The 15,305-nt window shown below is 38.5% G+C and overlaps 1 protein-coding gene across 13 annotated transcripts in view; it reads left to right on the top strand.

The window, feature by feature from the left end:
- Positions 1-15,305, top strand: part of GULP1 (GULP PTB domain containing engulfment adaptor 1) — a 271,318-nt gene that overhangs the window by 217,677 nt on the left and 38,336 nt on the right. For all 13 annotated transcript variants that reach the window (XM_039494778.1, XM_039494774.1, XM_039494772.1 and 10 more), the window contains 2 exons: positions 6,696-6,812; positions 7,246-7,338. In XM_039494778.1, coding sequence (XP_039350712.1) covers positions 6,696-6,812; positions 7,246-7,338 — 210 coding nt within the window. The remainder of the gene's footprint in view (positions 1-6,695; positions 6,813-7,245; positions 7,339-15,305) is intronic.

The raw sequence follows: 15,305 nt of genomic DNA, 5'->3' as shown, positions 1-15,305 counted from the left end.
TCCAGACTGTAGTCTTCCCAGTCCGCCAGGTACTGGAGCCTTCCCCTAACTTGCTGAGTTGAGGATTCAGTGGACCAAATACTCTTCCTGTCCGAGAACTGTTATAGGTTGGAGCGGTTTGGGTATAGGTTCTAGGTGTAGGGCTTTAAAAGTGTGAGGTGAAAAGATGGATCTTCGAGGATTCAAGCAACTGTAGCCTGAAGGTCACTGTGTTTATCCATTCTATAATCTTGAAGGGGCCCAGGCATTGGTAATCTAGTTTGGCAAATGGGTAGTTTGATTTAAGGTTCTGGGCAGAGAGCCATACCATGTGCCTATGGCCAGATTGGGGATGGCTTGATGGTCTTGGTCCATGTGGTGTTTTATAGGCTTCTTTGGCAGGCTTCAAGTGTTCCATGAGCTCTTGGCGCACCCAGTATACGTTGGGGGCTAAATCCACAGTGGCTGGTAACTTATGGGTACGTATGTGTGAAAGTGGGAGAGAAAGCCATAGTTTGCAAAGAAGGGGCTATATTGGGTCTGGTATGTGTTTGTAGTCAATAAAACATGATGTCAAATAACTAACTCAGTTGACATTTTATTTAAGACAATCAAGCAATATTTAATACAGCGCTGTGCAGAGAAAGGAAATATACATATCAATCTCTGTAATGGAGGAGTGATGGTAGTGTACTTCAGTGCACTTCTGATTAACTTCCTTAAAATCACCCTTTATATATACATTTAGAACCCAGAAAAATCCTCATGTTTTTCCCAGAGTTGGTTTTGCTGACATTTTGCTTATTTGAATATTCTTACCTTAACCTAATCAATAAGTTAATGTCTGTAACTATATTTAGCTCTTAATGACTTGGACATTAGTCAACATATAACTTAATGGTTTGCTGTTACATTGATTCCAGAACACATCCACTATACCAAATGCTCCTTGTCCATTTTGTCAGTTACTAATCTTATCAGTTACCATGCATGTATGTGTATCCCTTAACAATTATGTCATTTTGTCCATTACAACAAACATGTATAATAATAGGCACCCCTTTATATACAACGGGTGCTTACAGACCAAGAAAAAATGACCTATTGACTATGAAGTTCTTTTCATGTAATTATAAACACAAGGTATAGTAGGACTTTGGCTCATCTAGAAAGAATCAATGGGTTATGGTTAAGGTTAAGATTTTGTCACAGTTATTTTTAGTAAAAGTTATGGACAGGAGGCGGGCAATAAACAAAAATGCATGGGAGCCCGTGACCTGTCTGCGACTTTTACTAAAAATAACCAGGGGGAGGAATGACAGCTGGAGCCTCATGGGAGCGGACTGACAGTCTGAGCTCCACCGCCAAGGAAGGGGGCACCGCCCCAGCCCAAGGCGTGGGGTGGGGGCGTACAGACCTGGCTCCAACCCCAGCTACAGCCACTGACAGCTGAAGCCAAAGAAGTCATGGAAGTCCATTAAAAGCACAGAATCCGTCACCTCCAGAACTAAATCGTATCCTCAGTTATGGTAATGTGGTTTAATTATTAACAGGTCAAGGTGTAGATTGCATTGTTATATTCAAATTTGGAGTAGCACATCAGGAAAGGCTAATCGTCCTGGTGGTAACTGAGAAAACAATAAAGATACCGCACCAAGATTTGATTCTCTCTCTGTTTGCCCATTGGTCTTTGGGTGATAAGTGAGTCTCTCACCTCAGCCAATCTGAGAAATTCCCACCAGAATCAGGAAATGAACAGGGACCCTGGTGAGATACAATGCCTGTCAGTAACCCATTGTAATGGAAAACATTTTCTAGGAAGAGTGAAGCTTGGTCTCAATGTGGTAGGAAAGGTACAGTTTGGGATGAAGTGTGCCATCTTTGTTAGCAGATCAGTGCAACTAGGATTAATGTGTATTCTTGTGAGCATGACAGTTCTGCAATTAAATCCATTGATATAGTATACAAAGGCTGCAGATGTGTGGGTAGAGGCTGGAGAAGACCTAGTGGTTTTGATTGCAGGTTCATGGTATGGGCGCATTTGTAAATGGTTTTGTGTAGTCTACGTGAATCAGGATGAGTGCTGAGAGGAATGCTTTCTTTAGTTCATCAAAGGCTGTCTGAGCCTATGTGAACCAGGGAAACTGAGCCCCCTTCTGCAAGAACACTGTTATGGGTGCAGCCAGGCTAGAGAATCCTTTAATGAATTGCTTTTAGAAATTAGCAAACCCCAGGAATTGCTGCACCCTTCATATCTTCTTGGCTGCAGCCCAGTTGGATATTTCCACCACTTTATGTGAGTTCCCGGTGTATTCCTCAGGTGAAAAGATATATCACCGTGACCTTATCAAGCTTTTCTCAAGCTTCATGCATAGGTGGTTTTGGCAGAGTCTCTCCAAGACAATGCGCACGTAATGATTGTGGAGCCCAGAGAGATTGAGGATCTCATCCAGGTAAATGATGACAAACTGGTCCAGCATATCCCTAATATGTCATTTATGAAATGCTGGAAGATTGCCAGAGCACCCAAACCGTATGACCAAATATTTATAGTTGCCATACCTGGTACAGAAGATGGTCGTCTATTCATCTCCTTGCTAGATACTCACCAGGTTATAAGCTCCATGGAGGTTCAACTTTGTGAAGACCTTGGAAGAGCGGAGTCTTTCAAATAGCTCATTTATAAGCGGTAAGAGGTACCAGTTTCAGAGTGTAATCTTGTTCAGAGCTCAGTAGTCCACACAAGGCTGGAAAGAACCATCTTTCTTCACCACAAAGAAGACTGGATCTAGCTCATGCTGCAGAACGTCTGTTAGTCTATAAGGTGCCACAGGATTCTTTGTTGCTTTTACAGATCCAGACTAACACGGCTACCCCTCTGAAAGAAGACTGGGGTTCTTCTGGGACGTGGTGGGGCAAATGAACCCCTTCTGCAGGTTTTAATCAAGATAGCTCCGAAATACCTATACTTCAGGTTCAGAGAGGGAGAGCCTCTGCTCGCGGCTAGAAGTTGATGGGGCAGTCGTAGCTCCAAGGGGGCAGTAGGGCATTGACTTTCTTTTTGCGGAACACATCGACATAGTGCTGCTATTTAACAGGAATCCACAGAGCTTTTGAGTGTTGTCATGGTGATTGTTGGGGTCGCCTTTGCATCCTATCTTCATGTCTCTGAATTCTTTGGAGGACCAAGTAAACCACAAAAGGTTTCTGATCTCCAGTTAGCTCTTAGAAAACAAAACTATTGGAAAAATGGGAGATCAAAGCACCAATTGATGCACGGGTCATGGGAGATGAGCTAGGGGATGCCAGTGTCAATTGATGAATGCAGTGAATGAATTAGCTCAAACTGGAGGACTTCTCGGTAGCCTCAGGGATAGTTAACTCTAAGGGAACCATCTGGTCCTCACAAAAGGAATGACAGCTCTGTGGACTTCGCTAACTTGGGGGAGTCGTTGTGCTGGGTGGAGATATTGTGTGCTTGGGCAAATTCCAGATCCATGAAATTGCCTGAGGTTCTGAATCCACCAGCTACTCTAGGTTAGTGTCAGACATCACAGGGTGCCATAGCTGGAAAGGAAGTTGAAGATGTGTTGATTGCTGATTGGCTATCATGAAAGTACCGGTGGATGAGAATAGGCATGGACTGCTGGGGTGAGGAGAAAGACGCAAACCCAGCCCTGATCCCCATAGGTCCAATGCCCAGTGTCAGTTCCTCTATGTGTCAGAGAGGCAGGGCTGGACCTGATTGACTTGCTTGGGCTCAAGCAATGGCGAAGGGACTGGTGGTGGGGGAATGGAGCTGGAGCCAGCAGAGCTGGCAGGAGCCAAGAGGACCATCATTTTTTCTCGGTAGCATTCATCGATTTTGATGACTAGATTGACTAAGGCATCCAGGCAGGATGGCGATTCCACCTGTGCCAGTTCATCTTTAATATTGCCATTTAGGCTGAGCCAGAAATGATAACACTGCCTGGCCTCGTTCCACTAGGTGTCTCCTACCAAGCATCGGAACTCTGCTGCATATTTAGCAACTGGCCATCATCCCCTACTGCAAAATCTCATGTGCAGCTTCAGCTGTACGCTCATTACTTGGGTCATTGAAAATCACCACCATAGCTCAAAATAAAGTCCTTAAATTGGCCCAGAAGTGGGCTTGATTTTTCCAGGAGCAGAGATGCCCAAGCCAGAGCCTCCCAGGTAAGCAGGCTGATAATTAGTCCCACTTGAGCTTGGTCAATGGGGTACAACTGTGAGCATAGCAGAAATAGGAGCCAACACTGATTTAGGAACCCATGAAACATGATGATTGTCATTGAACTTGTCAGGCAGAGAGAGTTTGGGCTCATGAGGAGCGGGGGTTGGAACTGAAAGCACGGCTTGAGCTTGCAGGATTGTGTTCTATGCCTTCAGAGTGGTAACCTGGGCCTGCAAGATCTGTCGGGCTCCGATTATTTCCATCAGAGAGGTATTGGCCTTTGTAAGATCCATGCTCACCATATCAGTTCTAGTTCCCTGGTTTTTTGGGCTGCTCAAACTGTCATAAATTGGGACATGGCAGTCATGCCTAGCAACTGGAGAAGGAGGCAAATCTGATGATTAGGAACAAAGTGAGAGCAAGGCTGGGAACAAGAAAACACAGGAGCTATCACAGCCATGGGTGAATGTTTTGAGCAGCTACCAAACTGTTGCGGCTACTGGGCTCAAGAGCTGATCTACTGAGTCTCTTCCCACCAATCAGGCAGTGTAGCCAATCAGACAGCCTACTACAAGCTAGCTGCGCTCGTTAAGTTGCCTAGTGACTGGCTCTGCTGTAGGCCCTGGTTCTTGACAGTACCTTTCTCATCCCAGTCACTATTGCTCTTTCTCTGACACTTCTGTCTACCCCTACGGTCCCCCAAGTGAGTTTTGCCCCCTTCCTCTTACCAGTCCGTTAGTTCTTTCAGCTTCCAAAGAAGCTCACTCAAGTTGGTGCCTTCCCTTCCAATCTACACACATTTCCTGGAAAGTACCCATAGTGCCAGCATTGCATATTCCCAAATGCCAATTTACCATTATTTAATTAGTTGTGAATATGGTCTGTTCTTTAAGATAGTCAACATACAGCTGATTGGTAATGATAATTCTGAGCAACTGTCACTTTGTTGTGTTAATTTGCAGCAGATAAAATTATTAAACCTGTATCAGTCATTTGGTATTACAGAAAGTTATCAAAGGGAAAGTCTCTATTTGCTTTGAAAATTAAAATCTCAGTCTTGCCTTGATATTTTTCCATGTTTTTCTTTGCTTTTCAGTGACAAAGAAAACCAATAGTCTAATCCAGTTGACATAAATCCAGTTCTTATAGTGGTTGTCAAAAAAAAATCTGTTTTCCAACAAACACACTACATATATGCCAGTTTTTCCTGTTCTATGTACAAGGAGAAAACTGAGCAAATGCTGACCATTTGATGGTGATTACTGGGATTAACTAAGTTTCCAAAAACATTAACAATGACTTAGTGTATTGTATTGTTGGGTTTTTGACACTGCAAAAATTATCCAAAGTAAATCTTTCCTATGTAAAAGGAATTGAAACATTATGTATGGTGTTCTCAAATATGAAGAGAGAAACTATTTTATTTGCCTGGACATGCACAGATTTGGTTTGATTTGGCACTTGTGGTCTTCAATACTTAAGCACAGATATACGATATATTGATATATCGACCTTATGGAAATTGATACCCTATTTTTATAATATAGACTTTTGAAACCTAACTAAAAACAATGAAAGTAAAATTTGAATTCAGTAAAAATATTTATTTAACAAAAGAAAAGTTACAGCCATCAGCCACTTTCAGGAGATGCAACAAAAACAGACCCAAGCACATTGTTTATAGATATTAAAGTAGCATAATGTACACTGCACCGTAGATAATTGCATTGTCTCTACAGCAGTTTCTCCTGTAGTTTATTTGCATCAATTATTCTTCAGTTATCCTCCTGGCTGCCATGTTTCTTTTCAAAGCTGACTTCATTTCAGTGGTGGGTGAAGCAATACCTAGGTATATTGAATATCATGTATAGGGCCCTACCAAATTCAGGATCCATTTTGATCAATTTAACAGACAGAGATTTAAAATTGGTCAATTTCATGATTTCAGCTCTTTACACCTGAAATTTCACAGTGTTGTAACCATGAGGGTCCCAACCCAAAAGGTACCCGGAAGTAGGTGTAATCGCCCCAACACACCCTCTCCTCAGAGCTACCATGCAAAGGAAGGACAAGTCCTGTCTCTCCCCAGCCCAGCAGGGACTCACAGTTAGGAGCTCCCTGGGTAGGGCACTTCCAGGAGCAGGGGGAGATCAGACCCACCTCCACAAGTGTCCTGCTGCAGGAACCTCCGGGGCTGGAGCTTCCTGTAGCAGGGGGAGGCACTCCAAGGTGGGTCTGATCTCCCCCTGAAAGTGAGAATGGCCGTGCAGGGGAAGGACAAGTCCTCTCCCAGCCCAGCCAAGACTTGCAGCTAGGAGCCCCCTGACTGGGGTTCTCCCAGCAACAAGGAGGAGATCGGATTTCACAGGGAAGGGCTTATTTCACAGTCAGTGACAAATTTTTCACGGCCGTGAAGTTGGTAGGGCCCTAATTACGTAATATGCTTTGTGCTCCTGTGAAATGAAAAACACTGTATAAGATACTCTTAACTTGCTAATTCCAATATTTTACTTGTATAAAGGCTGAAGAGATAACTTTAACAATTGGTCAAGCATTTGACCTGGCTTACAGGAAATTTCTGGAATCTGGAGGAAAAGATGTTGAAACAAGAAAACAGATTGCAGGGTTACAGAAAAGAGTAAGTCATACATATTTGTTGCTTCTCTTGATGAAAATTATATACTACTGTATATACAGATTTCTGTGAAGTATGCTGGAGCATAAGTTGCAGTACTATACTGTACTAAGGACAGAAGATTATTAAGAGACTCCAGAAACACTAAAAAAGAGGACAATCATCTATGAAATAATACAGTGTGCATCTTTCCATCATCCTGAACATTCACAAGCACTAAGACATTTTTTTACATTATCAAATAAAATGAGGCATCTGGGTCAATTATTAAACACAATTACTAGCTTTTGGGTAATTAGTTTGTCGTATACTGTTAAGAAGAGCAGATCTCAAATAAATAAAGAAATGAAAATGTTACTCATGATTTATAGCTAAAATTAGATACATCAGAGGATGAGTCTCCCAGTAGCTGTTACAATGACTGTTTGTTTTGTAGATTCAAGAACTAGAAACTGAAAATATAGAACTGAAAAATAAGGTACAAGATTTGGAGAACCAGTTAAGAATAAATCAAATACATACATCTCCAGTAAGTACATGGATACAACTATATTTTCCAGCCAAGATTGGTATAACTTAAAATTATTTAACAACATCTTTGTGTTCTGATAACAAATACAGAATTCACACTATTTCTGATTATTGTAATTAACACACTATAATCCTATATTTAAGTAACAGTAAGATTGTGACAAACCAACAATTGTAGGAAAATTAAAAGTTATATTCAATAAATGATGCTTCCTTAACTCAGCCTGTTGTGCCCAGATGTTGCTGTATATATGCAAACTCATTTTTCTCAGACACACAAGCAGACTACCTAAGGATGAAGAGAAAAGTCCTGTGTCCAGAGGATCTGGTTCAGTGTGCCAACCCTGCTCTTTGTAACTCAGGATTTCTTAATAACTTTCTGTCACAAACATATCGTTACTTACATCTATTGTTTTGTCTATAACTTACTTATTGTCTTAACAAGTTTTATGTTCTTCTGAAATTCCCTACAGTTATCAATGGAAATATTTTGCCTTCTTCAGAATCAGTGGATGTCAATTTTTATGGAATTTTTAAATGGCAGATTTAGATATCTAGTTAGTGAACTATTAAAAGTATAGGTTGTTTAGCAGACTGACCCTAATGGCTCTAAAGCAGTTATAGTTTATTGTATCCAAATATATTTACATAGCTGTAACAACAACAACAAAAAGTTGATGTGCGTATACAAGTCCTTATGAAAAGTATCTAGTTTTTAATCTAAATATAATTGATGAAATGCTGGTCCTATTGAAGTCAATTGGGACAGAATTACATCCCTTGAGTCTATATATTTGTCCAAGCAGAAATAATTTGCCAATTTTTATTTTTTTATTTTCTTAAGTCAGAGTGGGTTTTTTGTTTTTTAATTACAGAAGTATCCACACATTGTACAGTGCATTTGCTTTAATTTTTACAGTTGTGTAAATTAAAATTTGGCCCTACCACATATTTTGAAAATGTGTTTTGGGTTTTTTTCATCTTGTTTCCAGCCTGAAACTCCATTATGCCTAGTATCAGCCTTAAGTGGATGTTTACATTTTGATCCACAAAGCCCCCCAGAGTCTGTTTATTATTGCAATGGTAATTTATTAGTATTATCATACTGAAATGAAGTTCTGTGGAGGTCTGTCTCCATAATGTCATCAAGTGTAATAGTAACATGTGACCGGAATGGATATGATTGTATATATGAAGGTCTTTCTTTCATAGGGACTTATATGAATTCCTCAGTGAAAACTGTAAATTTATATGATTTCTGACTTACTATGCATTCAATCAAAAGTACTAATCCCTCAGGCCAAATCCTCAACCTTTATTCAGGATTTTTTCCTATAAAAGTTGATCCTTTATTGGTAAACATAATCATTCAATTTGTCTAATAGCAAAATCAGCTTTTATACTAACCCTGTGATAGATACATTCTTCGTATAAAAGAAACAAGAATAACAAAAAAACAAATATTTTCCTGTTTAGCTTTTTGGTCCAGGAACCCTGTGTTCATTATGTGTGCATCCAGTGTTGATCACAATGGGACCCAAGTACCTGATGGGGCCTCTTGACACTTAAAGAATACAAATAACATATGAGATTGTAAATTGCAATTGTATAATGTCCAAATTATGCGCTTCACTGATTGGGCATTATTATTATTGGCATTGTGGTAGCAATGTGTATATGCTTTCTGTGTATTATTTCAATGTGACTTCTGGCACATAGTTCTGAGAACAGAATTTGACCCTTAAGACAGCTGTTATTTTGTGTGGTGGAATGCCTGTGAGGAAATCTGCAATACAGTCTCAAAAGTACTGATTTAAGCATTTTTGCACATTGTTTTCATTATTTTATTTGCTAGTGAATATAAGACACACAGATGTTAATATGACATTTACATTTAATACCCATTAATTACAAGAATAACATATTTAAATCTTATATTTTCAAAAAATCATCTCCAAAATGTTGTTTCAAATATAAGCATACTCTAATTTATTTGTTATTTCTTTAGATTGAACATTTTAAAAGAAAGAATTACCATACAGAAGTTCTAATAATTAGAATTAGCATATTATAGTTAGAAGAGGCACCAAAAAGTACTGCAGCATTCAGCTGTGATGAGCATATTATAGTTAGAAGTGGCACCAAAAACTTTGCAGAATGTGTTTAAGGCTAAATTATGCTTAGTCAAACAAGGATATCTAAATTACTACTTCCACCTTTTCATGTTCTCTGTATGTATAAATATCTTCTTGCTGTATGTTCCATTCTATGCATCTGATGAAGTGGGCTGTAGCCCATGAAAGCTTATGCTCAAATAAATTTGTTAGTCTCTAAGGTGCCACAAGTACTCCTGTTCTTTTTGCTGATACAGACTAACACAGTTGCTACTCTGAAACCTGTCTTTAATTACTAAATATTAACCTGATTCTATCTTGTTGACCTCTCCCAAGGAAAGATATGGGTTTGGCAGGTATGGGTTTGGCAAAGTATTGACTGGACTGATGACCTGACTCAGCTCTACCTCTTGAGGAATTTTTTCGTTAACTATGAAGTACATACGCTATGTGGATTCCAGATTCCTTCCCCCTCTCCCCAGATTCCTATGTCCTCAGTAAGGAATACTGAATTCTCTTAGAAAATTCTCCCAGGAACAGTTTTTTAAATCTTTGTTTAGGGATTTCTTCAGCACGAAAAAGAATTGACCAAAACCAGTCATCTTTGTTGAAGGCCCAGCACATGAACTTGAGTTATTAGGGGACAACTTTCCATATAGAGGATACATAACTGACCTGAGTATGATCATCATTCCAGTCAAGTCAGAGCAGGTAGTCAAGGTAGCATGAGGCCAGCTCTTCCTCCTGCCCAGCACAGCGAGTCCTACCCATGGATGGATTGGAGGGCCACATATCAAGTAAAATGGGGGATTTCATTCTGATAGATGTATAAGATACAATGTAAAAGAGTAGATAAAATGGAACATTGTTACATTGTTTTATTTTTGAGAGGAGTGCTGACAATCGGATATTAACACAGCTGTGTTAACTTCAAAAGTGATTGGATACTCAAAACAGTATCTAATCAAATAATGTCTTTGAGTTTAGGGGTTGTAATTTTGTGTGGAATATGTCGGATTAAATTTCCATCAAGTTGCATCTCAAAAGTCTAGTCACAAGACACCACAATTATAAACAGATATGTTCTGTTTGTCTTAGATCAACCCAACAGGTTAACTGCACTTTACGGATACATATACATTTACTTTGATTTTGGTTTGGTTTTTTTCTGATTTGTCTTCATCATATTAAATTAGCATGATAGTTAAAGAAAATTAAAGACATATGCTCCATTAAAACCATTTGTTTTACTTAATATTAAGGATGTGTTAATTCTTATTATCATGATTTAAAGTACTAGTCCTCTTCTACTTTTTAAAATATTTGCTTTTTGCCTGTAGTGAATCTGAGGGATGTAAAAGGTTGTAAGTATGTGTGTATTTTGCTCTCAAGAAGGGCCTGAGATATATTAAACATTCTGGGCTAGATTCTGATGCACTTTCTCATATGAAGTCATGTTAAATAATCCTTTTAAGTTCATTGGCACTGTTTGTAGATTGAGGTGCTACTCAGCAGAAGTAAAAATAGCAGACTCTGGCCTTTGTGGTAAATTTCAGTGGTCAGGACCTCAATGTGTGATTTTTGTATCACATATTAAAAGGTTCTTTTCAGCCCCTCAAATTTAATTCCTTCAGTCTCATTCCTTTCTTTGTAGAGTGTGATATTGGGAAGTGACTGAGACTATTTTACTCTCAGATTCTCAAGGTAGATTGTGACTCCAATAATCTTCCCTTCTTACATGTGGAGAGCTCACATTAATTTCAGTGGGTGTTTATGCATGTAGGAAGAACTGAATCTTGGTGCTAAGATTTATAGAACAGATCTAAGGGAAACATTTTATCTTAAAGCTATACAACTATGATTGTGTATAATTGCTATTTCTAATTAATGCTGGTGATGTTCAGTGATATGAAGAATACTAGTGAGAATGAGATGCTCACTGTAATAAAGGTTTTCTAGATTTTTAAAAACTGATAGTCTCACAATGTTGCAATAGAAGTAAAAGGTTTTCCCTTTAGGTGCTAATATAATGTAAAGCTGCAGGTTTTTTTACAAGAGCAAAGGTTCCTATTCAAACAGAAGACAGTTACTGATATTCAAATTCTAACACCATGATTATTATTGATTTAATGTCATTAAAAGGTATTTAAATTATAAGGACTAAGTCTTGACATTGATATTTACGTAATAATCCTACAGAATTCCCATGCGAAGAGGGAGGGCAGGTTATGGTCCTTATGCCATATTGAGGCTTACATTTAGGCATAAAATGAGAAAAGACTACTCTACTAAACTTCACATATATTACTTTGTCTCTTTTCAAATAAAGGTTGCTACTATGTATGCTTGAATTTATTGCAAGAGTTCTACTCTGTGAGGGAAGACATGCATGTCTATGCATGGGTGATGTTGTGTGGCATTCTGCATGTAAACTTTTAAAAGCTAAAATTTGTTATTTGTTAACTGCCTGGCAGTTGAAATTTACAAACAAAAAAAATTGCTATTGAGGACCCTGGAAAAGATCACATGGTATCACGGAGCAAAATCTTACTAGTGCCTTCTTCTCTTACCTAGAGTCCCTGAAACAAGTGGGAATGGTCTGTTGTTTGTCCATTGTAATCAAGTCCTGTTTTAACACAGGGCATGGACATGTGAATTGCAATACAAGATTGTTTATTTCATGATAAAAAAAAACAAAATAGAAACAAGACTTCCCTAAATATTTTAAGTAAGGATAGAGACAAGTCATATGGAGACAACTGGAAAATAAACAACTGGAAAGTAAAATATACATTTTAAATGGACTTATTTAAAAGAACGGAAATGTAGAAAAACAGCAGAAAATGAGTTTGATATGGGCACATTATTTCTTAAACAATCCAGTCAACGCAAACTATGATCCAGTGGAGTGGTTCTCAACCTGCGACCCACAGGCCGCTTGCGACCCAATCAGCACAGAGAGGCAGCCTATGTGACATTCTTAGGGCCATACAGGTAGTATTGGATGCATCCCACATAAAACATTGCGGGCCACATATGGTCAATAGGTTGAGAACCACTAATCTAGTGAGTTTCAGTAAGTGATTAGATGGATTTATAATGCTATTGACTTCCTTTATAAAGTGTTTTGAGACCTACTGATGGAAAGCACTATATAAGAACTAGGTATTGTAATTATACAGCATATGCTCTGCTGATATAGGTAACCCAGTGAAACGACATGGAACCTGACAGCCACATAACTTGCAGTAATGGCAAATGCTAATAGAATGCATACCATATAATAATGTCATGCATTTATTGCATTTCACTGGAAGTTCCTGGCACAGAAGACATTGTGTCCTTTTGATAATGCAGATTATTAAGAAATCTGAGATCATGTGTTTATCTGAGATGGAACACCAATTTGTAAGAAATTTGTATAAATATATAAATTAAAGTGTAACTAGGAATGGGAGAACCTCATATTTACTATGTAACCTTTACAAAGGAATTCTTAAAACATTACTTTACAGATTCATTATCATATTTGGAGCATTATTTCAGCATGGAGCTTCCTTGGGGCTTTAAAGAGGCTTGTCTGAGGGAATTAAATAGAGCAGCTCTGAAGTTATACAGCTCAGATACTGCTTTTCATGAGAATAAACTACAGTCCAGAGGAGTATGACTGAGAAAGAACTGTGTAAAAAAACAATATAGTCCTGTGTTGCATGACAAAGATTTTTTCAAAATTATGTTTTTAAAAGCTACTTCTTTTGGCCTAGGATTTTACAGAGCTGTAAATTCTAAGTATTTTAATTTTTCAAATTTATATGTAGCCCAATTTCATCCTGAGTGTAAATGGGTGGAAAACACTGATAGTAATGGAGTTTCACCTGTTTACACCTGGCATTAATTTGGCCCTAAGCTTTTAGCAGTGAATATATGGCCTCTGATTCCCTTGTGTGAAATTCTGCTGTCACTTATTTAACCAACATCTATACCAGTACATGGTTATGGCGACTGCAATACCATCCAAGTTAACACCCTAATAATGCTATGATGTCCTGAAGTGAATTTGAATTGGAAAGGGGAAAACAACTTTCAAAATAAAAATATCTCTACTTGCATTCATACATCAAGGCATTAAAAGTAATGAGAACCAAGGCAGAAAGCCAAAAAGAATTTTGATTATGCAGTCAAATTGTTCAGCAAAAGAACAAAAAGAAAGTTAACCATCAAGTAGCAAGTCTTTTGCATGCATGTTTCATTCTGTATGGATTCTGTAACTTTATTATTTTTATTAAATAATTTTTATTATTTTTACTGTTTGAATTTATATTCAGTACATTTCTAAAAAAAAAATCAGTTTCTGCATAATATTATTTTAAATTTTATTTTAGAATTATATCTATCAAAGCTGATAGTGATGATAAAAGCTTAAATAGTTGCTCACTATGATATATAACTGTCAGTGGAGAAGTCTTATGCAAAATAGATTAACACATTTGTTACCACTTCCTGAATAAGTCTGTGAGAAGTATTAGTAATACTATAACGTGGTTAGAAAGATGTGGTTTCCTTAGTTGGGACTAGACCCTTGGAGTTTCTGTACAGCTATACTCCTGTGTGGCATTTGAACTGTTGGCATGGGGTGTTGCTGCTGGCTATTGGTGTTTTTTTCTCTGTTTCATGCAATCAGTCATTTGGAGATACAGCTAAAGTTTCCATTACTCTTGTGTGTGTGCTGTTTACTTTTCCTCTGTGTTTTAGTGGTTTGGCAGTACATTAATCACTGGTCATTCTTCCATTTGGTCTTGATTATGTGGGGGCAATCTGATTTTCTCTTTATTTGTTTCATATGGTGGTGATGCTTATGTTTGTATCACAATAAGAGTTTAGATACTGCTTTTGAGAGAACTTGCACACACAATCTCAGTGGATCCCTGAGTGCATCTATTTATTTTAAATAAACCTATTTTCATTATTCAAAATATCTGGGGGTGCCTTTTTGCACTGTTGCTGCCTGAAGCAATCTAGAAGGGGATCAGCTCTACCCACCAGCCTTCAGGGGGATGTACAATTGATTGAAAGTGTAGTCATTCACAACCATATTGACTCTATCTGTTTCCATAGGAAGTTGTATACCAAGCCCTGGCTGACTGCTAAGGAACATCTCACCAGACCAACCAAACAGGCCTTGATCTAGAGACAGGAAGGATTTATTTTTTTTCAAATGTTGGATATTTTTTCAAAACATTCCTGGAGCATCTGCAAGCATTACAGGATCTAACTAACCAGAATTCCAGAATCAGAAAAAAGAAAACTGAAGGAAATGCCTTGATAGCCACAGAACCCCCTTGATGAGAATAAATAACAGGGAACAGTCAGGAAGGAAGGCAGTGTGTGAGAGAAGAGCAATGCAAGGGAAGTAGTAAAAGACGAAACCAACCGAGGAGTAGAGGAAGAAACCAACCAAAGTGGAAAATAGTGTCAGAGAGAGAAAAACAGACAGAAAAGATGTGTGCTCCTTTGGATCTCACTGCATCACAGGTGTCTGCTGATTCCTGGCCTGACCTTACCTTTGTTTAGTGTAAGCAAAGGCCTGCTCAGGACTCTCCCCAGCCAGCCCCACTTTAGTTCGTGTTTTTTCTCTCCCTCCCTCTCTCTCTTTCTCTCTCTCTCTCTCTCCCTCCCTCCTTCCTAGATTCGGCACAGAAAGTCAACATTTTTGAAGGGTTACCTTCACAACTGAAGGACAAATTAAGCAGCATTTTATTTAGGCCTATATTTCCAATGTAGTTATTCACATAGTGGAAGATACCTGACAATGACAACCATAAATACAAATAAAAGTCTGGTTTCAGCAAAT

The sequence above is a fragment of the Mauremys reevesii genome, linkage group 11 (genome assembly GCF_016161935.1).
Source record: "Mauremys reevesii isolate NIE-2019 linkage group 11, ASM1616193v1, whole genome shotgun sequence".
Lineage (NCBI taxonomy): Eukaryota > Metazoa > Chordata > Testudines > Geoemydidae > Mauremys > Mauremys reevesii.
Note: the sequence above shows the minus strand (reverse complement) of the source record. Positions and strands in the feature narration are given on the sequence as shown.